Here is a 23,819-nt window from a genome sequence, read left to right as displayed (position 1 = left end):
CTCTAATGGGCAATTCTGCTCTGCCTTCTCTTGGGAAGGCTTGGAAGTAGTCTTCTAACAGCCCACCTACCCTGGAGCACAGGAAACCTTGCTCCATGCCTCTCCAGCGGGGTGGGGGGGTGGGGGTGGGGGTGTCTTGGCTGCTGTCCGTGGTGCTGGCCGCAGATTGGCCTGTGGGTGTAGAAACGAGCTGTGTTGGGGGTCCAACTTAATTCCAAATGTGAAGATCTTGAGAGGATCAGGGTGAAGAGGAAACAGTGCTGGCAGGAATTCTCCAGCTCTCTGGCAGGAAACTTTACCCAGAAACACCCTCCTCGCTACCCGGAGACAGAGGGTGCTGACTTTATTGATTTGTTATTAACAGAAGAGTTGGTAGAGATCAGATGGGGGACAGAAAATCACCAACTGCGTTGGCAGAAGGGACTCAGGTAGATAAGATACACCTAGGGCTTCTGGGCCAAGCCTAGGTGTCCCTCATGATGGTTCTTCCAGAAGCTTAGGCATACTCAAGAACACACACATATATCCATGTGACTCTGGGTCCCAAAGGCTCACTTTCTCCTCCCCTCCAATACTGATGGAGGTCTTGGGATGGGGCTGTGCACATCTACTAAAAACCTCTTGTTTTTTCCTTTTTCCTAACTTACACAGATTCTTGTCTAGGAAAGGGGTCACGGGTGCCACTGCTTCTTCAAAGTGGCATTTCTGTCTAGCCACTGGGCAGGACAGGAAAGCAGGTCCTTTATTGACTCTAGGGAAACAGGTCTCATAGGCTCAGCTTTACCCTCCCAGTTCAGACCTGCCAAAACTCAAGATTTCATGTTGAAGCTAACCTTGGTGGTAGGAGAGTAGAAGGAGATAGTGAGCAAACAGAATAGACGAGGAAGAGATAGAAATGTCCAGAGTCCTTAGCCTTGTCACAAAGCCTCCAACATGCCCCGCTTTTCTGGGTAATGCGTGATTTGATCCCCATGGGAAGTCCGCTGGCTGGCAGTCTCTGTGGTTGGGAGCCATGTCTAGGATGGAGTGGAGAAGTGTGAAGTGGAATCTCTACCCAGCTAATTGGACTATGAGGGAGGGATGGAGAAAGAGGCAAGTCCTAACATGGGGGTAAGCTGGATCCAGACATGGGTATGGAGAGTGCCGAGAGATTCATTTGGATGGAGGATGAGTTCATCTGTGTACCTCACAAGGGGAGTACTGTGTGCGGCCTGGGGGGTGGGGGGACGAGGGGGTGGGGGCAGAGAATGCTGACTCAGGAAAACAGGGTCTCTTGGCCTGACCCGCTTCTGCCTCGGTGCTCCAGAGCTCCTTATATTCTGCTTTCATCCTGCCTGGGTGACTCCTGCTGGAGTTCACGCTTTTCTTTGAAGGAGGGCAGAATGGACATTCTAGGATGCTCTTCAGTTTGGCAGTCCAGGTTCTAAAAGCTCTTCTTTCCTCAAGAGCCAAGCCACCTCTAGCCATTTCTGGAAAACCCTTTGCACCCAGGGTTACAACTTAGCTCCTACGCTCACAGTTCGCCCCCTTAAGTCCCCTCTAGGAAGCCAGACGGGACTTGGCTGTTCCCACTACACAGAGAAACATGTCTGAGTTTGTCATAGAACACTTTCAAATGGATCATCCCGACCTCCCATTGTTATGGGTGTTGCTCCCAGGAGCTGAGGGAAGTCAAGGTAGATGGGGCTCAGGATCTTGCCAGGTGTTGGGGAAAAGTAAACCTAAAGTCAAGGAGTAAACATTTTATTTGAAAACATAATAAATACAATTTTTTTAATATAAAAAGACAGGCTGGGGTGCAGAAAGATGGGTGGTGAGAAGTAGAGTGGATCCACTTTAGAGTGGCTAAAGAGCAGAACAGCCAAGGGGAGCTTTAAAATGCTGTAAGGCAAGGAGAGATTCACTTTCCTAGAGAAAAGATTAAGATAAAGTGGTGGGTAGAGCCTGGTGAGTGGTCATCCCTTCTACCACATGGTCCAGATTCAATCTGAGAATATATAGTATCAAATAGCCGGGGATAGACCATGGCAGGAGATAGAAAGACTAATAAAGCTGGAAGCCATAGCTAATGTCCGTAACCCAACACTTGGGAAGGTGAGGTGAGGGCTTGTGGGTTCAAGGACAGCATGGAGTACAATAGCAAGACTGTGTCCCAAAAAGGAAAAGAGCTAAAAGCCCAGTAGTCATCACTCTTCTCAAAGAGCTCACATGGTCAGGCAGAGACGCAACCAGGTGCAGACCAGGTGCAGACCAGGTGCACAGTCACTTAGTTTGTGCTGCAATGGATGCTTAGACAGCTGTCAGTGAACACTGTAAGCATGGAAGGATCAGTGGGGGATCCCTGCCCAGGCTGCCTGGGGCTGTTAGTTAACCCCCGAGTTGGCCCTTTAAGGATGTGTTAAAATCTGAAGGCTTTGGATCTTGAGGAATGATCAGGAGAGGTACTGAGCAGGAGAAAGGATCCTGGTTCTGTGGTACCTGCTGAGTCAGGTCAAGCACAGATAGGCCCGGGCCTGCTTCCTGAAGTTTGCTCAGACAGACAGGCCTCGAGGGAGAGTGTGCCTCTTGTGCATAGTAAGAAAAATCCAGTCTGGAGAGAGATGATGACAGCTGCCTTCCACAGGACTATCTGTCTACAAACTGGAGATGGATGCTCCTCTCAGGTACCAGGACAGTCCGGGTCATGGGTTTGACTGGAAGAGCACCTGGCTCAGGCAGCACCTCAAAATGGGTCAAGATCTGGAAAGGGGTGTGGGGAGACAAGGTTGTCACTATGGGTGGGTCTAAAATGGGGCCTTAATTGGTAAACAACATTAGAGTGGCCACTGTTGGGATGGTAACTGTAGTCACCAAGGGACTTCTTGGTCAATAAGGGCAGGGGACTGTGGGAGGGAAAACGATAGTCCCAGTATCTTTTTTTTTCTTCTTTTCTTTTTTTCAGAGCTGGGGACCAAACCCAGGGCCTTATGCTTGCTAGGCAAGCGCTCTACCACTGAGCTAAATCCCCAACCCTAGTCCCAATACCTTTGCTGATATTCCAGACCCATAATGGGACTGTCCATGGGTCTAGCTGCTGAGTTTTAAGTTATAAGTTTAAGAGTTTAAGAGTTATAAGTTTTGTTATGTGCGTCAGATGTCAACATCACCCATGTTTATTGGGCCTTTCCGGTTGGTCAGGAAACGGTATAAGTTCTAGATCACGTACCTGGGCCAACGCCATTTGTAGCTCGAGCTCTGCCAAGCGTCTCCCTATGCAACTTCGTTTGCCAAAGCCAAAAGGAAGAGATGCAAATGGGTGGGGGGCTGGACCCTCTCCAAGCCATCGAGCTGGATTAAAAGAGTTGGGTTCCCGAAACTGGGCGGGGTCCCTTGAAGTGGCATAGTGACAGAGGGAAACCAGTGTCTGGTGGGAAATAGAGACAACCTCGTCAGTTCAGTAATGAGTTCCATGCTCACACTTGGCAATTCCAGACCTCAGAAAACTGAAGCAGGAGAAGAGTGAGCTCAAGGCCAACCTGGGCTATTTAGCAAGACCCTGTTTCAGCACTGTACCCTCCCTCAAGAGGGATCAGAGTTACCAGTCTGAGCCCAAGAATGCAGGGTGGAGAACATGAAGGATCTGTAGACTAGTTTAAAAGTAGGCTCCGGTTGGTGGAAAGCCCTTCCTTTGCTACTCCCATTATATTGGGGGAGGGGCTGGAAAGGCTCTAGGAAATGTTTGAGGATGGCTTGGGCAGTAAGGGATGGCTTGGCAGAAGGATTTACTCACATCTTGGGGAATAACATAGTTTCCTACACAGATGTCTCTGTCTGGGACACGGGAGTTCCCAGGTACCACAGGGTACAATCTAGGTCATGAAAGAGAAAATGGATTCAGCAAAGTGAGGCTGGGGAACACAGCGCCTCCAGTCCCCTCCAGGGCCCTTGTCTCCAACTTCCAAATCCGTGGGGGTAGAGGGCCACTTTTCTCTCCTCTCACTCCCTGCTTCCACCCACTGCTTGCTTCCTCACCGCCCTCCCCCCCCCCAGCATTTTATCTAGTTCCTGCTTTCCTTCCCCCTCACCTCAACACTTCTTTGATCACAGCCTTTAGCAGGGGTAGCTGGGACAGAGCAGTGGCTTGGAGGTGGGCATAGGAGCCAGGGTTCACAGCGCCTGTGATCTCAGAGTGGAGTGCAGACTGGACTTCCGGGTGCCGGGAGAGCTCATAGAGTGCCCAGGAGAGCGTATTGGATACCTGAGGGAACAGGTGAGATCATCTGAGCTGTTAGACATGGGGACCCCTGGTGAAGTGGGTATCATAGGGAGGGTGTAGTTGGGGACCAAAGAAGACTAAGGCTAAACCTGTATCCCTGAATCAGAAAAGTGGCCCTGGAGTTCTCGGATGGGGGAGGGTAGGGGTGGGCACGGGAGGTGGGGGGATGGGCAGAGATGGATGAGGACACAGAACTCTGGAAATGACACTCGCAGTATAGAGAGAACCTCACCGTGTCCACTCCAGCCAGTAGTAGCTCTGTCACATTTCCCACTATGGACTGGACAGACACCTTTTCCCGAAAAAGGAAGTGGGTTAAGTGATGCCCCGTTGGCAAATCCTCCTCAGGCTTTCCCTGGTTCCTCACGGCAGCTTCGCCTTCGCGCTGCTCCACGTGCTTCTGGGCTGAGAAGGAAGGCACACTGCCTCACTGCTCCAGTGCAGCATTAGATACCCAGTCCCCTCCCCCGGGCCTTACCAAAGGCAAACATCTGATTCCAGTCTCTGCAGAGGCGGGCCCAGGGTCCGGGTATAAGGCGGTGCAGCCAACTGGGCATTGCCATGGTCAAGAGTGTAGACACAAACACCGAGCCCACGGCCTCAATGAAGGTTTCTGTGTCGGGAGGAACTTCAGCCTCCAGGCAGCCCAGGCGCGATCCCAGCAGCACCGCGCCTATGCCTGGCCAGGAGAGGGCGCAGTCAGACATCAGGCGTCTAGGACCCAGAGCTACCTACACGGGTCCCTAACTCTACTTTAGGACTCACCTTCTAGGCCAAATTTGTAAAACTCTCCCGCCACGTCCAGAACTAGGTCCGGTAGCCCAGAGCCACGTCCCCGCTGGCGCCTTAGTCGTCGCACGAGGTCACTGACCACGCTGTCCAGAGTTCCAGCATAGCCGGCGGCTGCTTGAGGTCGGAGGAGTAGCGGGGCCAGGAGACTTCGGAGCCTCTGCCATTCTTCACCATCCCTGCCCGGGTGCAGAGAGGGCGCATTAGGGATGTGAGCGTATGTGGAGAAGGCTAGGGTGACCAGGAGTATTATGTCTGCTTCCTCCGGGTGTAGAAATCACCCAGACCTCGCCCATCTCTCATCTCCGTTCGTCTTTACTCACTTCCTGCCCAGGGATGGGAGTGGGTTCCATGGTAAACTGAATCACAGATGCTTACGTTCCAGCCAAATGCTGGTGCCCTCGCCTATCTCATGGATTCGTAGGATTCTGGTCTCAAAAGTGCAGGGAGGGGTGATGAATCGGTTCTACCTGAGTTTGGACCGGAGTACAGACTGGAGAACCGGGAAATTCCAGAAGATCGATGGAAACGGCCGACCTCCCTCCAAGCCCAACTTGGTTGGAGGAGTCGGGGCAGGAATGAGGGATTAGGGCTCAGGGCTCAGGGCTCAGAGCTCAGGGCTCAGGGCTAGACTCACGCCGTTAGCAACCCGCAAGCCCGCTGGTGGCGGCGACGGTGCTCTGACCAAGATGAGAAACTACAGCGCTCTGGACAATGACTTTCTTGTCGCAGGAGCTGCTCTACAAGTGCAGGGTCGGCCACATAAACTGTGCGAAGTGTCCCGAAGCTGCCGGACCATATTGGCCCGTACCGCGCAGCGCCATGCACCTGAGAGAACCGGCGTATTTGAATACCTGAGCGAGTGATTCTCAGTTTGGCTTGTGCCAAGGCCAAGGGTGTTGGTTAGGCTTGGGAAAGGAGAGCTTTTCCAGAGCTTTTCCACCGTAGGGCCCCGGTGTGGCAAACTTTTTCTTCCATCCCATGAAAGTTTGAGAGGGAATGGCAAAACAGCTTTGCTAACGCAGACATTCAGAACTTCTATTTATCTGTCTCTAGCCTAGGGGGAGCAGTTCCTTCAAGGCTCCTCTCCCAGACCGCACCTCAAGATGAGCCTCTAGTAAAACAAAAGGAACGCGTAGCTTTAAGCCTCATCTGCGGGATAGCAGAGCGTTCACTCTTCCTCCTCCAGCACTCCTGTCCTGGATCTGCAGGGTTTACTGTTGATGAAGTGAGAGTACATCCCTTTGCCTGGAGTTAGGTATGGACCCTGGGAGCAGTAGAACCTTCTACAGTCCCAGCATGAGTTTTTCAGAATCCACTGGTCCCCATTCTTACTGGCCCTCTTTCCCGTGTTCTTCACCGTGGTCCTTTCTGCTATTAAAGCCAGCTCTCCCAACTCAGTTCTACCAAGGGCAAGGACTGCCCCCTTACCTGCAGTTCATGTAGCCTGGACAGCCCCCCTTTGCAGAAGAGTTCAGCCAGGAAGCTAGGTGTAGAGGGCCCAGGGATATCAGATAAACTCCGGAGAACCGAGTCACTGCCCAGCTGAGAAGGCAGTTGGACTCGATGGAAGACTCTGGAGGCGAGCTTGACTGCCTGGGTCATGTTTGTGTTTGAGGAGTCTGCTCGAGAGCACTTCTCCAGAGCATCTTCTGCACTTGCCTGAACCCCTATAAACCCTTGGCCCTGGAGGTGAAGACGCCCCCTCTAAGCTCTTCAGCCAATCCCTTCGCAGTGGTCTATGCAGCTCAGCACCCAGAACAGTAGGCAGGGCTAGGGCTGACTCGCTGGCTTTTGGGTCTCCGATTGCAACAGCTCCCAGCCAGAGGTCTTGTGTTCCTTTTGTATTAATGCCCTGGTCCAGCAGCATCCTAAAGTTGTTTTGGGGGAAGGCCACGTGTGTCTGGTGTCTGGAGTTCAGGAGCCAGTTCCTGATGACTTTCCCATTTCCCTGGAGAGCAGAGTCCCTCAGGCCCATTCTTGGGAATTCTGTCACCGCCTGAATGGAGGCTAAGTAGAAGGTGCAGTTTCAACTGTCCCCATATTCCTGTTTTTTTTGTTTTTTGTTTTTTTGTTTGTTTTGTTTTCCCTATGGGGATTTCCCTACACTAGCCAAGCCTCTCACCTCCTATGCATATAACACAAAGGCAAGGCAAGATGGCAGGCATATGGGCTATCGTGGTACCAACCACCTTCACCCTTTTTTGTATTTTAGACTTGCCTTGCCGTTTATGTGCATGTACTTATCTGGTCTGGTGCCAGTAAAGTCAGAAGAGGGAGTTGGATCCCCTGGATCTGGAATTACGGTGGATCTGTAAGTACTGGGAATTGAACCCAGGTTCTATACAAGAGCTCTTAACTGTTCTGTCTAAAGACTTTAAGCTATGTGCACACATATTGGTGTGTGTGTGTGTGTGTGTGTGTGTGTGTGTGTGTGTGTGTGACATTCATATGAGTGCAGCTGCCCAGGATCCAGGAAAGGACACTGGGCTTCCTGGAACTGGATTTACAAGAAGTGAGTCACTCTCTTGGGTCTCGGAAACTGAATCTGGGTTTTCTGGAAGACTGAGTACTCCTACCCACTGAGGCACCTCTCCTGGAAGACTGAGTACTCCTACCCACGAGGCACCTCTCCTGGAAGACTGAGTACTCCTACCCACTGAGGCACCTCTCCTGGAAGACTGAGTACTCCTACCCACTGAGGCACCTCTCCTGGAAGACTGAGTACTCCTACCCACGAGGCACCTCTCCTGGAAGACTGAGTACTCCTACCCACTGAGGCACCTCTCCTGGAAGACTGAGTACTCCTACCCACTGAGGCACCTCTCCTGGAAGACTGAGTACTCCTACCCACTGAGGCACCTCTCCTGGAAGACTGAGTACTCCTACCCACTGAGGCACCTCTCCTGGAAGACTGAGTACTCCTACCCACTGAGGCACCTCTCCTGGAAGACTGAGTACTCCTACCCACTGAGGCACCTCTCCTGGAAGACTGAGTACTCCTACCCACTGAGGCACCTCTCCTGGAAGACTGAGTACTCCTACCCACTGAGGCACCTCTCCTGGAAGACTGAGTACTCCTACCCACTGAGGCACCTCTCCTGGAAGACTGAGTACTCCTACCCACTGAGGCACCTCTCCACACTCCATCTTTGTTTCTGGGGAAGGCAGTCTCTTAGCTCAAGGAGACCCCTCTTTTCAGACATGGGATTAGAGTTTGAGGAACAGAAATGAAGAAATGTCCTAGGGTCAGCAAGATGGCTCCGCAGGTAAAAACACTTCACATTGAGCCTGATGACCTGAGTTTGATTCCAGGGACCCACACAGTGGAAGATGAAAGCTGGCCTCACTGAACTGTACGAGCATATGTGCACTTGTGCCAACCCTCACCTCCTATACATCTGGAGACCCTGTCTCTGGGTAGAATGAAGGCCAAGGGCACAGGGCACTCTGAATCGCAGACTGATTCCACCTCCTGTGACCTCGGTGGTCAGCAACCACTCTCAGTTACAGACTCCTCCAGGTTAGTGACTGGAGAGATGGCTCAGCAGTTAAGAGCATAGGCTACTCTTACAGAGGTACAGGGTTAGTTCCCAGCACCCACAGGACAGCTCACATCTATTTGTAACTTTAGTTTCAGGGGAACCATCTTCCTTTTTCTGGCCCCTGAGGGCACCAGAAACATGTGTGGTGCACATATATATGCAAATACTCAAAACACATACAATAAAAATAAATCTTTAAATGTTTTCCAGCTTATTTCCCTGTTCCTCCGCCTTCCCCATGAGGTACTACTTACTATGCAAGTCAGTCAGGTCTGAAATTCTGAAATTAAAGTTCAACATGGTAAAGACAAGGAAGGCGCTCTACCCTCTTGACCTCCAGAGACTCCACAGAGATAGCAACAGTAAAGGCAGCAGAGACTGCCTGGGTCAGACTGTAAGCAGGGAGAAGTTGGGAGGAGGCACTTGATACATTGTCCAGCCATTCTTGGGAAACAGTGGCACACACAGACACACACAGACACATATACATGGGCACTCAGGCATAGGCACGAGTGCGCGTGCAGGCACACACACACACACACACACACACACACGCACGCACACACACACGCACACACGCACACACACGGGAACTTAGGCACATACATGTGGGTATGTGTGCACACACCCATCATCCCCAGGACTACAAAGTAAACACAGCTGAGGGCAACCTGAGCCAAACATCTGGCCTAAGACAGTGGAGCACTGCACTCTTCACCCCAGCTAGAGAAGCCGGGGGGCGGGGGTGCTCAAGGAGAACAAAATACCCACAGTCTCCCAAATACCCCCTCTCGTCTAAGGTCCTTTGATCTCAGTCCACTTCATCTGCTTTCTCCTGACAGTGGAGGAACAGAAAGGCAGTAAGAATGATAGGAAAGACCACTGATAGACTGCACCCTGACTTCTTGGAGAGGTCATGGCCTCACAGTTCCACCAGACTGGGAAGGCCTGGAACGGCGAGCTCATCTTTTTCCAGTCACTAGAAGAGGGGGTCCGGCTAAGGTAGGGTGGGATTGGGGGTCACTGCCTGGAGGAGGGGATCCTGTATTCTTCGGAAGATGGCTGGGAAATTCTTTCCATTGTTGCGTAGAACTTTCTTTCCTTCCTCAGTTGAAGTGCCTAGATGTTCCACAACGGGGTCTTCACTCTGCAGAAAGAGGGTCCAGAATGTCCCTGCCCACCTTTCAAACTGCCCTAGGGCTGGGAGACTCCCATCCTCCTGGCCCGGCCCTGAGCCTTAGCTCAGGACTAAATATAGGGCCACTCTGAATGGCCTGCACCCTTGCAATTTCCCTCAGGTGTCGTACTTACTAGCTCTTCCAGAGGCACATGCTCAAATAGTGGGTGCTCTTCAAAATGGGTGCACATCCATTCGTGCAGTTCCAGGACATCGGTGATGGTGTATACCAGGCCCTGTACAGGCAACATCGTTGTGGATGGGTTACAGCTGAGCAACAAGGTCCACAGTACAACTGCCTAAATGTGCCTCCCCCAAGACTATATTGTTAGTGAAGAGCCCCGGGCAGGCTACCTACAGCAGCTCCTTCCTCACTCACCCCGACTCTCAGCACGTAGGCATACTCTGCCAGAAGTGTGGGGCTGATGATTCGCCATTTATGCTTCGTTCGCTTAAAGTGTGGGTCGGGAAAGAGGAAGAACATCTTTGCCAGCTGTGGACAGATGCGCCAACAGGATTGCCCGTGAATGCCAGGCTCCGCCTCCACCTGCTAACCAGCTAACCCACCCGGCTGCTACCCAGGCTGCACCTGGCCCTTGCGGAAGAAGTTAGGAAGGTGCTTCATGGCGTTACTGCGGAGACAGGCGATGTTCTGGAATCCACCTCCGGGAGTTGCACGGAGGGCCCGAATCCTGTCTTGCACATAGTCGGACACCTTCACCCGAATTTCCAGACCCAGAATCAGGGTATCTGGGAAGAGCGGTGACAGTGCCACTGGGGACAGAGACATCGAGGGGACCATCAGTGTCACATTTTGAGGAAGTACAAAGAGGTTACACAGGAGAGAGTTTTTGTTTGTAGACATCTAAGTCAGGAGTGGGGGAGATACCCATGCCCCGCAGAGCTTCTCTAAGGAAGAGACAGGAAAAACACAAAACTGTAAAACTGTCACACTGTCCCAGGAGCAGGGTGTGGTGCTCATGCCTTTAATCCTAAGAATTGGAAGTAGGAAAAGGGGAACAGAGGCAAGCAAATCTCTGTGAGTTCAAGGTCAGCCTGTTTGATGTAGAAAGTTCCAGACCAGACAGGGCTACAGAGTGAAACCCTGTTTCAAAACATAAAGTAACCAGCCAGGAGGACTAGATCTGTCATGTAGACAAGAATAAAAGGGCAGAAGCTACAGCAACAGTTTGCTTTTGAGTTTTTACAAGGTCAACATGCAGTCATATTTATTTTCCCCGAGACAGCATTTCCTTGGTTGTCCTGGAATTCAATTTGTAGACCAGGTTACCCTTGATCTCAGAGATCCAACTGCCTCTGCCTTTCAAGTGCTGGGACTGAAGGCGTCCGCCACCACCGCCTAGCTTCATTTAATCTTTATTACACTCTCTGGTACAGTGTGAAGGTTGGGGAAACTGAGGATCAGAAATACTAAGACCATGGAATTAATAAGGGGGAAAAAGCAAGCATGAGCCAAAGTCTTCAGTCTCACACACCACGCTCCTCCCCTCTGATACATGTTATCTAGAGGCGAACAGCTATAGGGAAGATGTAAATGTAGACCAGTGGCTTGACATGCATGCTCTGGAAAACAAAGAAATGTAACAGGAACCCCAAAACATGAGAGGGCGGGGCAGAATGTGTTCTGGTGAGAAAGGGGGTAGGAGAGGGAAGGTGGTGGAATCCCCGAGAAAGATCAGTTCAGGATCAGTGGTCACAGTAGCTGATCTCTGACGCTTGTGCTGACCAGCTCACTGACCCAGCACAAGGCAGTGGAATGGCTCATGGAGGGACTGGAGCCACTGGAGCCAGACAGAACAACCCAGGCTCTCAGATACATTTGAGGCAGCCCCCTCCCTTCCCCAGGGCAAAGGCCATAGACCCAGAGTAGAAGGAAAGTGGAGGTTCTCCACACTGATGTCACTGGTGTCTGGTCCCAGGAGGAAAGGTCAACTCATCCTGCCTCTAACCTGCTGAGATGGCAGAACCCAGGCCTCTCCTTGTCCCAAGAAATGGGCCAGCATATTACCTAACAAGCCACCATAGCCACAGCCTATGTCTGCAAACTCCACTTGGGCCCCAGAGTGCTTTTCTTTCTCATCCTTTGGATCATCATGGCTCTTGTTTTGATTAGGTGGAGCAAAGAACTCTGGGTAAAGCTCAGACCAGTCCATCTCCTCTGGCTTCACAGGGCTATTGAAAAGAAAATAGGAGACACATGAAACTGTTGGACATACCATTGCAGACATGCTTGTGTAGGGGGAATGGTAGGTTTAGAAAACATTCTGCATGCATGGGGCCATATGGTGCGTAGAAAGCATAATGGAAGGTCCCCTGGCTTCTAAGGTGTGAGTCACAGTCCCATCATGAGGCTATGGCTGCTGATCTGCCAAGCTTCCGGATATTGATGTTCTCCCAGAGACTGAATGCCTAAGGCACTGGAGCACTACTTTGTTTATGCATATTTTAAAATTTTTTATTTACCCATGCATTTTATGAGTATGAGTGTTCGGTCTTCATGCACAGCAGAAGAAGCAATCAGATTCCATTATAAGTGGTTGTGAACCACCATGTGATTGCTAGGAACTGAACTCCGGACTTCTGGAAGAGCAGTCAAGCGCTCTTAACCATTATGGCATCTCTCTAGCCCTCTTTTTTTTTTTTTTAAATGTATTTTGTGTGATGAGAATGGAGCAAGGAGTGGCCAGGAATGTGTATATCTTTTTATAAATTCAAAATCCAAAATCGGAGCCAGGTATGGTGGTGCATGCCTTTAGTCCCGGCGCTCAGGAGGCAGAGAAAGCTGGATCTCTCTGAGTTCGAGGCCAGCCTGATCTACAAAGCGAGTTCCAGAACAACTAGGGCTTTACAGAGAAACCCTCTCTCGAAAACCCAAACCAATTTTTCTTTTAAAAAAAATTGGAACCTAGAAATGACAACTTGCTTCGCTTCTTCATTTTAGTTTCAGCAGTAGTTTTCTTCCTCTTCCTAGATCTATCTGGTTGGCAAGTCCACCCAGGCTTAAGTCTCCAACACCACGACCACTCCCAGTTGGCCAACTCCGCCTTCTGCCCAATCTCCCTCAGCCATCCCCACAGCTGACGTGTCATCCAGACAATCCTCCCAGGTCCATCTCAAGTCCCAGCTACGGCCTCAGCGCGACCGCCCTACCAGGCTGCTTGACGAGCCCTCCCTCCTTCCCTCCTGGATCCCGCCCGGCTCGCTCACTAGCGCAGTGTGTGGTCCGCCATAGGGTTGGAGTGGGCGCGCTGCCGGTAGTAGCGCTTCTGCGGCTGGGGGGCCTCGGCTCCCGCCATGATGCCACACAGTACACGTGGAGAGCTGAACTCTTGGCGCAAGGTGATGACGCAACCGTGGGGGTTCCATCAGGCCCCGCCTTTTAAAGAGCCAAGAGCAAATTCAGGTGAATCGTGGAGAGAGGACCCTGAAGGGAGCGGGCAGGGCAACCTGCGCGTTGCTGTGTCTAATTGAGCGGGAAGGCGAGCTCCCTCCGGGCACCCTGCATTCTCCCTTGGCTCACTCCTGCCTAGTCTCGGTTCCCAAATGCCCACAGACGCCCCACAGGTGAGTGGGATGTGAGGGACCCGCCTCTGACAGTAGATTCAAGCATCATTTCTTCTCTCTCCTGGTGGTCTCAAACCAAATCTGTCCTGTATGGTGCTGTGTGGGTCCTGTTCTGTGTGCACCAGGGATCCGGGCTCGGGGGTCATCCCTATCCATCTCCAGGAAATCCAGCTGGAGGAAGGAGGGCGAACTGGGGAGGCGGGGCCCGATGTCTGGGAGCAGCCCATATGGCTGGCAGTCCCCAGCCTCAACCCCGCACAGATTGAGGGGATCCGAGCGCTAGCCGGAGTGCACGGGCTCTCTATCTGCCGAATGGCCAGCTCTCACTCGGATCCGGAGTCGGAGCCCGAATCTGTGTTCCCACGGGAGGTCGGGCTCTTCACCGACTCTTACTCGGAGAGCAGCCGGTTCTGCTTCTGTGGACACGAGCTGAGCATCACGCAAAACTTTGGGTCCCGCCTTGGGGTGGCCGCACGCGTGTGGGATGCGGTGAGGAATGGGCTGTCCTAAGTGAGGGTCCCTAAGAGGTCCAGTCCCGGGACCCCGCCTCTCCCATATGGAGCCACCGTCCCGACAGTTTCCCACTTTCTCTCTCTTTCCCTTCCTCATAGGCTCTGAGCCTGTGTAACTATTTCGAGAGTCAAAACGTGGATTTTCGAGACAAGAAGGTGATCGAACTGGGCGCGGGGACAGGCATCGTGGGAATCTTGGCGGCGCTGTAGGGTGCGTGAGCTGGCATTGCGGCGGGAGGAGGGGGAGCCTGAGTGTGGAGAAGTTAGACGTGGATTCATAGGGGTGGGCAGGGCTTTTGAATTCAGCTCAGTTCCACTCTCCAGCGAGGCAGACAGCGCTGATGAGCGTTCAGGACACTCAAGATAGTTGGTTTCAGGGTGTCTAAAACAAATAGGGATTCCGTATGTGTGGGCGGGGGGGCGCTGGAGATGCCCTTTCATTAAAATGCTTGCTGGATTTTCTGAAGGAGCGACAGACCTAGGACGGTGTTATGTTAGGGTCTCTTAATTTTTTTTCTTTTTTCGGGGGAGGGGGGAAGTGGGGGTGGTTGACACAGGCTCTCTTGTTGTTCAGGCTGGCCTAAAACTCATTACGTGGAGAAGATTAGCCTTGAATTCCTGATCCTCCTGCCTTACTTTTTCTAGTGCTGGGATTGTAGGTGTGGGCCACCACACAACACTACAGCCTTAAGTTTTTAATGCTAAGTCATGTAGCCCGGGATGTCCTTATCCATAGGAACAGAACTGGGTTACATTAAGGGCACTCTTTGAGGAGGCAGGCATTTATTCTTATATTCATTCAGTCAGTCAGCATGCATTCTAAGTCTTCTGTGTGCCAAGGGGCATGCTGGGGCTGAGGGTATGACGTTAAATAAGGATTTCCTCTCCCCAAGGAACTTGTAGCCTAGTAAGGGACAATGTGGGAAGACACTACAGTAATACATGAGAGTGAGGTCTCTGTAGCATGACTATGCTCTGGCTAGCCACCTTGAGGGCTGAGCAATCCACAAGGGGAAGCTTAGGCAGATGAGGAGTTGGAGGGTCAGCAAGTCACATTAAAAGCAAAGAAGCGGGGCTGGGGATTTAGCTCAGTGGTTAGAGCGCTTACCTAGGAAGCGCAAGGCCCTGGGTTCGGTCCCCAGCTCCGAAAAAAAAGAACCAAAAAAAAAAAAAAAAAAAAAGCAAAGAAGCCGGGGCTGGGGATTTAGCTCAGTGGTAGAGCGCTTACCTAGGAAGCGCAAGGCCCTGGGTTCGGTCCCCAGCTCCGAAAAAAAGAACCAAAAAAAAAAAAAAAAAAAAAAAAAAAAAAAAAAAAAAAAAAAAGCAAAGAAGCCAAGTGGAACAGTTCCTGTCTGTAATCCCAGCACACAGGGTTTAGGCCAGCCTGGGCTACAGAGTAAGACCCTGTTTCAGGTAGAAAGGGAGGGAAGGAGACAAGGGGGAAAGTGTGTGTGTGTGTGTGTGTGTGTGTGTGTGTGTGTGTGTGTGTGTATGACTGTGTGTGGATATGGGTGCATGTGCATGTTGCATGTGTGTGTATGTATGTGTATATATGATTATGTGTGTATGGTATGTATGTGTGTATATGTCTGTGTGCATATGTGTTTGTCTCTGTGTGTATGTATTTGTGTGTGTGTGTGTGTGTGTGAGAGAGAGAGAGAGAGAGAGAGAGAAAGAGAGAGAGAGAGAGAGAATACCTGTCTTCACTTACTGTCATAATAGCTACTGCTTTTTTGTGCTGTGTTTAGTCGCCAAGTCTAAGATCTGGGTGTAATCTATTCTCTGACTTTGTATGTCAGGGTTCAGCCAACCCTGGATGCCTTCTTAACACTTGCACAATGGGTCCTTTCCTTGTCCCTCCGTACGCAGTCTGTCGACTACCGATTCTTGCCTTGCTTTTCAGAGCTATCTTCATGCTTCTCGGTGGGAGAGGTTAGCACTCTCAGCTGACCCTGTGCTCTTCTCCTAGCCAAGCTGTCTGTCCCACAGGCTTGCCCATTATGAAGCCACAGCCAGACATCATCACGACACTTCTTTCCATCCTCACACGCTTCTTGTCCTGTGGGCTTTCACTCCTAAACATCTCTTGGATTCTCTTGTGTTTTCTTGATGACACTCCTGGCTGCCCAGCCTCAGCAGTCATCATCACTTGCTCAGACTATAATAAGGAGTCAAGCTGGTTGGTCTTGTTGTTTCTAGTTCTGGTCCCCACCTAGATGCTGCTCACACCACCCTGCAATCAAATTTTTTTTCAAAATAGCTACTGTCATTATCACACCCCACCCTTCTATGGAGTCTTGCTGCTTTTATCAAAAGGTGGCTTCCAACAGCCTGCCTCCCTCTCTAGCCTCTTTCTGTACCTCTCTCCTCCTGTTTTCCTTGTGCAATCTGCTGACCTTCTGCCCCTCCATTCTGCAAATTTTCTTTAATGTCCCCTTCCTTAGGGACTTCATGGGGGCTGCACTTTGTGTTTGAAATGGTCTTACTGCCTAGTTACTGCAAATGAATTCTCCATAGCTAGGCTCATGGGAAAGCTTCCTCCAAGGGAAGGCTTTCTATACACACACACACACACACACTACATACACTCCATACACACATATACACACACACTCTACAGACACTCTACACACATATACAGACTCTACACACACACCACACACACACATACACACACACTCTACACACTCCACACACTCTCCACACACTCCACCCACACATATGCACACACTTCACACACACACCTGCACACACACTCTCCACATAATCCACACACATTCTACACATACACACACATACACACACTCTATATACTCCACACACTCTACACACACTCTACACACACTCTACACACACACATATACACACACTCCACACACACACTCTACACATACACACCACATACATATACACACACACTCACTCCACACACACGCCACACACGCCACACACACACACTCCACACACACATCACACACACACACACACTCTACACATACACACCACATACACACACACCACACACACACACACACACACACTCTACACACATGCACACGCACATACTCCACACACTCCACACACACTCTACACTCACTCCATACACTCACTCCACTCACATTCCACACACACATGCACACGCACATACTCCACACACTCCACACTCTACACACACTCCACTCACATTCCACACACAATCCACACACACTCTACACACACATACCACATACATACACACACACTCACTCCACACACACACTCCACACACACATGCACACACATACATACTCCACACAAATGCACACACACACACTCCACACACACCACACACACACACACACAATCTACACACACATACCACACATACACACACATACACACTCCACACACACTCCACACACATTCCACACATACACCACACACACACACACACACACTCCACACACACCTCACATACATTCAGACACACACAGGCCTTCTTAGTACTCACACACTAGTGCTAACTAGACTCATTGTGCACTTGTATCACTGAGCTCAGGTCCCTGTGCTGCCCAGTTAGCCTGTCCTATTTCCTGTCCACTGAGTCTTCCACTGTCCGAGACAGCTGATTCTTACCTCCTCTGCCATGATCACCCTTAACTGACCATGTTGTTTCTTCTGGTTATGTCTGTGTTCTCAGACAAGTGCACGTCACAATGTCTACTCACGTGTCCATGTCTACTGCCTTCATCTGATTGTGGCAGGCGGATGGACTAGCTAGAGTAAACCTTTCCACCTGTCCATAAGGCCTTGAGTCTTCCCACAGTAGACCCTCCTCTTCTCTCCTGTATCATTTGTTTCCCTCTCTCTCTCTCTCTTCCTCTCTCTCTATATATATACACACATATACATATACATATACATGTATATACATGCACACATATATACATCAGGATATATGTATATACACACATACATATCAGGGCACACACACACATATCTCCCTCTTTCTATATATATGTATACACACACACACATATATATATATCTCCCTCTCTCTCTATATATATGTATACACACACATATAAATGTATATACACATATATATCAGGATGTATATGTATGTATACACATACATATCAGGATACACATACACCGTATCAATATACCTCCCTCTGTGTGTGTGTGTGTATGCTTATGTATATGATGTAGGATGTAGGATCAACCACCCCCCCACACATACACGATAGGCACATCAGCATAGTTATGTACACATATATCACATACATATACAGACACACCATCTATAGACAGCATCTGTGTATACAGAAAGTGCACTTGTGTGTGTGTATCGGGGGAAGTGGCTGATTCTTTGCCATTTCTCTGCTCAGGAGGGAGAGAATACATTTAAATGTTAATGTCCCCATCTGTAGTTCTTTTCTTCTTCCTTTTCTTAATCCATTCCACTCAGGTTTTCTGTCCCTCTGATGGTTCTAGCTTAGCTTGTGAGCTTCACTTCCCACCCCACGCTTTGAATCCAGGAGTTAGTTTCTAGCCCACCCAGTGGACTTGGCGTTTGACAAGGATACTCCCATCTCCTTGAAATGTCCTCCACTTTCTGGGCCAACACGCTTCTGGCTTCTACACACCACCGGCACACTTTCATGTTCTGTTTCGTTGACCCCCTTTTATCCTTACAAGGGAAACCCTGAGTGCCCCAGAGCTCAGCTGTGTACTTTCGACCCCTTGTTTTTCTTCTGTCTATTCTCCCTCCTGAGGAGTCACATCACTCTGTGGCTTTGAATGTCCTCTTTATGTCGAGGACCGAGATCCTCTCATTTCTACATCCAGGCGTTTGCGTAGCTCCGTCTACTCAGCGTCTTCACCGATTGTTTGATGGACATTTCAATCTCGGCTCACGATGAGATCATGCTCCCATTTCCAAGATGGCCTTCTAAAGCCCTTCATTTACATAGTGGGCAACTGGCCCTGAGTTAGGCCAAATGTGCAAAAACTATCCTTAATCAAAACCTCTCCCCCACTGCTCTTTGTGTTCGTGTGGGGCAGTTTGTTGATGTTGACCATGTGCTCCGAATGTTAAGGATTTGATTACTTCTTTTTTTTTTTTTTTTTTTTTTGGTTCTTTTTTTTGGAGCTGGGGACCGAACCCAGGGCCTTGCGCTTCCTAGGCAAGCGCTCTACCACTGAGCTAAATCCCCAACCCCTTGATTACTTCTTAATCACTGTCACTACCCGAGTTCTAACAAAATCATCTCTGCCCTGACCAATCTCCCTGTTTCTGTCCTGCCCTTCTATAGGTTTGGGTTGGTTTTTTTTAAAGGTTTATTTATTTATTTTTATGTGTGTGTGCTCTGCCTGCATGTATGGACCACATGCTATCCTGGTGCCTAGAAGAGGGACTGGATCCTCTAGAATTAGAGTCACAGATGTTTGTGAGCCACTGTGTGGATGCTGGGAGCCCCCCAGGTCCTCTGCAAGAGCACCCAGTGCTAACTGCTGAGCCATCTCTCCAGTTCCCTTGTTTGTGAACTTGTGTTTGAATAAAGTACATTTTGTTTTGTTTATTTCCTTTTAGATTTACTTGCTTTTGTATTTTATGTACTTGGGTACTTTTTCTGTATGTGAATCTGCACACCAAAAGACAGCCATCAGAGAGTTGTGACCCACCCTGTGGTTGCTGGGAATTGAACTCAGGACCTTCGGAAGAGCAGTCAGTGCTCTTAACCACTGAGTCATTTCTCCAGCCCTTGTTTCTGTTTTTTAATCACAGTAATTGAAGTGTTTCTAGTAAGTCCTGAATCAGTGTAATCATTCCCCTTAAAATGACCCCCTATCTTCCCACACGGCAGAGGATCTTGCCCCTCCATCTCCCTGTCCCAAGCTCCTGCTGCTGTTTGTCTGACCGCTCTTCACCCTGCAGGGCACAGCCCTGCCTGAAGGTCTCTGTGCCTGCTGATCTGTGTTTAGTAGACTTTAGCCAGGCCGGGCCATGTGGTTTGCTCCAGCGCTGCCTTCAGGTCTTTTCCAAACAAAATCTGCTTACTGAGGATTTCCCAAGCATCCCACTAAAAGTGTGCCCTTTGCCTTCTCCCACAAGTGGTTCAGATTCGTTCCCTCCTTGGTGCCTCACAGTAGCATGCATTGCTACTCGATGTATTGTGTGTCTTATTAAAAGGTCTAATATAATCCTGATTGACCTTCAACTCCTGATGTTCTTGCTTCTACCTCCCAAGTGCTGCGATTATAGATGTGAGCCACCAGGCCCTGTTTGTTTGTGGTTTGTTGACAATGCGTCTTACCATGTAGCCCCAAATGGTCTGGAACTCATGGTCCTCCTGCCTCAGCTCCCCAGGCTCTATGACTATAGGCAAGTATACCATGCCTGGATATTTCATTTCTTTTGGTCCTGTTTTCATTTTCTGCCACTGTTCTTTCTTCTCCTCCTCCTCTTCTTTTTTGTTTGTTTTTGGAAGCTGAGGACCGAACCCATGGCCTTGCGCTTGCTAGGCAAGCACTCTACCACTGAGCTAAATCCCCAACCTCTCCTCTTCTTTTTTAATTAAAAAAGAAATTAAGTTTGGAGCCAGGCAGTGGTGGCACAGGCCTTCATTTGTCATGGCCTGAATGTGGAGGTCAAAAGAACGTTTGTGGGAGTCAGTTCTCTCCTTCCACCATATAGGACTCTGAGATAAAAATTGGACTGTCGGGCTTGGTAAGAATCTTTATCCACTGAGCCAGTGCCCCATTCCTCTTCATTTGAAACAGGGTGTTATGTAGTCTAGGCTGGCCTCAAACTATGTAGCCAAGGATGACCCTTCTGATAGGGCTGCCTGTACCTTTCTAGTGCTGGGATTATAGGTCTGCACCATCACTTCCAGTCTAAACAATTACTTCTTTATTTGGTGGACTCAGATCCAGGTCCTTAAATAGTCTTCAACTGAACTATAGCCCCAGCCTTCTCCCTTTTAAAATTTTCTTTTCTTTTTCTTTTTTTTAAACTGCATTTTAAATTTGCATCATAAATGTTATCCCATTTCTTGGTTTCCCCTTCCAGAAACCCACTATCCCACCCACCTCCCTGTTTCTATGAGGGTGCTCCCTCACCCACCTACTCACTCCCTCCCACCTCCCCTCCCTGACATCCCCCTACACTGGGCATTGAACTTTGACAGGACCAAGGGCCTCTCTTCCCATTGGTGCCCAACAAGGCCATCCTCTGTTACATATGCCGCTGGAGCCATGGGTCTGTCCATGTGTACTCTTTGGGTGGTGGATCAGTCCCTGGGAGCTCTGGTTGGTTGATATTGTTGTTCTTCCCATGGGGTTGCAAGCCCCTTCAGCTACTTCAGTCCTTTCTCTAACTCCTCTATTGGGGATAAGATTTTGTTTTCTTTTAAAACATTACTTTTATTATTTTACATTATGTGTATGCCCACATAGGTTTGTGCACATAAGAGCAAGCACCCTCAGAGGCCAGAGGCATCCTATCCCCTGGGGTGGCATTGTAAGCCGCTTGATATAGATGCTGGGAACCAAGCTTGGGTCCCCTGGAGGAGCAGCCTGTGCTTATTCACTGAGCTGTTCATCTCTCCAGCTCGCCTCTATTTTACTTAGTTAAGGTCTTGCCATGTAGCCCAAGCCGGTCTCTAATTGTTGCTTGTCCTGGCTCTGCCCTAGTGCTAAAACCACAGGGATGTGCTGCCGCCATTACACCCAGCCCTGGGCACTGTTCTGTAAGCTCTACACGTGTGGCTTCTCACCTGTCTTGTTCACTGATGTGTTCCAGACACCTGGCATATGCACTCCAATAAGTCACCTCTTACCACTTCCGCTTTCTTTTTTATTGTCAACCATGCTGCCGATTAAGTAGTTACTTTTGTAACTACTTTGTGGCTGTTTCCAAGTCTGGAATGAACTCTCAGAAAGCTGCAATTTTGTTCTGCCTCTGGTTGTTTCTCCTGTGTTTAGCAAGCACTCAGTACACGTTTGTTATGTGAGGGAAGTGTTCTGAAATGCTGACCTGGTTGTCTTTATCCCAGATCCTACTCTTAAAACCTGTTTCTCCGCCTGGCAATATAGCTTGCCTAGCATGTGATCACCCTCCATCAAGCCTGACTCTCTCTTAGCATGCAATAGTCCTCCGTTTGGGTCTTGACATTCTTCTTTCAATTTCTACATCTAGCCCAGTGGTTCTCAACCCTCCTAATGCTGGGATCCCTTCTCCAGTTCCTTATGTTGTGGTGACCCCCAACCATAGTTATTTTCCTTGCTACTTCATAACTGTAATTTTGTTACTGTTATAAAATGTAACTGTAATTACCTATGTCTTTTGGTGGTTTGGGGGGTAACAACCCACAGGTTGAGAACCTCTGTTCTAGAGTATAGCCTCCCCTAAGCATGCCATGCCCTTTGCCTGACAGGCACTCGTGCTCCTTACTCCCTGCTCAGAAAGGTGCACCTGACTCGTGTGTGCTTGGCCTTTTGGGCTCAGCTGAGGTCACGTCTTCTGGGTTTGTGTGGGTGGGGGTGCATAGCTCATCCCCGGCTTAGTCTTGCTCAGGCTTTTGCTGACACCTGATTGTTGTGTGTTGGGCAGAGAGGTTGAAGATTAGCTCAGAGAGAATGTTGATGTTGTAGAATGTAGAGTAAGGAGAGTGGCATGGTTGACAGTGAGGTTAGGGCAACTAAAAGTCAAAGTATGGACTTCGAGCTGTCGAGACACGAGGTCTTAGGGTCTCTGACCTACCAGGCAGGAGTCAGGAGCCCTGTCTTGGTCCCTCTGACTTGCATTTTTCCTCCCCACTCTCCTTCAGGGGGGGATGTTACCATCACTGATTTGCCACTGGCCCTAGAGCAAATCCAGGATAATGTCCACGCTAATGTGCCACCCGGAGGCCGGGCTCAGGTGTGCGCCTTGTCCTGGGGAATTGACCAGCATGTCTTTCCTGGAAACTATGACTTGGTGCTGGGGGCAGATATCGTGTACCTGGAACCTACCTTCCCAATGCTGTTGGGGACCCTCCGTCACCTGTGTGGGCCCCACGGCACCATCTACCTGGCCTCCAAGATGAGAGCAGAACACGGGGCAGAGACCTTCTTCCAGCACCTCCTGCCCCAGCACTTCCACCTGGAGCTGGCCCAGAGGGATGAGGATGTGAATGTCAACATCTATAGGGCCAGGCACAGGGACACCTGCTGGACAGCACCCGTTCTGTTGACCTAACTCTTGTCTGAGGAATGGCATCCCTCCAGAGCCAGGAACATCAGGACAAAAGAAAAGGATGGATTGCCCTTCCTCCTTCCCTCCTCCCTTTGGTTCCCCTAATTATTCTTGGGGAGATGCAGCAGGGTGGGGCTTGTTAAGAATGGTGGAGCCCCAGAAGCTTTGAGTTTAAAACACAAGGAAAGCGCCCAACACTTGCCTTCAAAGGAGGAATAAGGAAGGGAAACTGTGAATAGTCCCTGTAGAGAGATCACCACTGATCACCTCTGGGTCTTTAAACAGAATAGACTTTTTTTTTTTTTTTTTTGGTTCTTTTTTTCGGAGCTGGGGACAGAACCCAGGGCCTTGCGCTTCCTAGGTAAGTGCTCTACCACTGAGCTAAATCCCCAGCTCCCAGAATAGACTTTTTAAAAAACCACACTCTTTGACATTTCTTAAGGAAAAAAAATGAGCATGAATCATCTCTTCTGTATCCCCAAACATGTAGTTATTGACAGAAAGTTGGGTGCTGTGCCTCAGAACACCTGTTTCTTGCCTGCTGAAATTAGATTCTTGATAGGATGAGTCTTCCTTGATCTGAGCCCCCGGAGGAGAGTCAGAGATGTCCCCTGGACTGTAGTTTCTTCGTCCTTTGCAAAGCTCAAGACCTTGATCACCCGCATTTTGTACCAAATTCTGGACTGGGTTCTAGGTTCTTCTGATCTCTAGCTCTTCCTTCTTGTTTTGCCTTTGG

The 23,819-nt window shown here is 49.8% G+C and overlaps 3 protein-coding genes across 6 annotated transcripts; 1 reads left to right on the top strand and 2 right to left on the bottom strand.

Annotated features, from left to right (window-relative positions):
* Positions 1-1,721: 1,721 nt before the first annotated feature.
* On the bottom strand, positions 1,722-6,672 carry Cyp27b1 (cytochrome P450, family 27, subfamily b, polypeptide 1). Of its 2 annotated transcripts, NM_053763.1 has the most exon segments (9): positions 1,729-2,739; positions 3,206-3,403; positions 3,770-3,848; positions 4,065-4,237; positions 4,488-4,660; positions 4,734-4,934; positions 5,021-5,223; positions 5,682-5,872; positions 6,476-6,672. In NM_053763.1, coding segments are annotated over 9 exon segments (1,506 nt in total). In that variant the 5' UTR covers positions 6,650-6,672; the 3' UTR covers positions 1,729-2,625.
* A 2,094-nt stretch (positions 6,673-8,766) lies between these two features.
* On the bottom strand, positions 8,767-13,116 carry Mettl1 (methyltransferase 1, tRNA methylguanosine). 3 transcript variants are annotated; one of them, XM_087558982.1, is made up of 6 exons: positions 12,999-13,116; positions 11,796-11,959; positions 10,356-10,540; positions 10,146-10,259; positions 9,901-10,002; positions 8,767-9,736 (listed from the first exon to the last, which is right to left on the bottom strand). In XM_087558982.1, the coding sequence occupies exons 2-6, from the start codon at positions 11,938-11,940 to the stop codon at positions 9,587-9,589; spliced, it is 696 nt and encodes a 231-aa protein (XP_087415108.1). In that variant the 5' UTR covers positions 11,941-11,959; positions 12,999-13,116; the 3' UTR covers positions 8,767-9,586. The 3 variants fall into 3 exon arrangements, with proteins under 3 accessions (XP_087415108.1, NP_001385863.1, NP_001385862.1); NM_001398934.1 differs by having other exon boundaries at positions 12,938-13,109; NM_001398933.1 differs by having other exon boundaries at positions 12,995-13,109.
* Positions 13,117-13,606: 490 nt separating this feature from the next.
* On the top strand, positions 13,607-23,182 carry Eef1akmt3 (EEF1A lysine methyltransferase 3). The gene is given in 4 exon segments (XM_087559750.1): positions 13,607-13,840; positions 13,963-14,074; positions 22,677-23,052; positions 23,054-23,182. Coding segments are annotated over 4 exon segments (693 nt in total). The 5' UTR covers positions 13,607-13,663; the 3' UTR covers positions 23,082-23,182.
* The last annotated feature ends 637 nt before the right edge of the window (positions 23,183-23,819 follow it).

Source organism: Rattus norvegicus, chromosome 7 (genome assembly GCF_021556685.1).
Source record: "Rattus norvegicus strain SHRSP/BbbUtx chromosome 7, alternate assembly SHRSP_T2T, whole genome shotgun sequence".
In the NCBI taxonomy this organism is placed as follows: domain Eukaryota; kingdom Metazoa; phylum Chordata; class Mammalia; order Rodentia; family Muridae; genus Rattus; species Rattus norvegicus.
This window is presented reverse-complemented; position numbering and strand designations above follow the sequence as displayed.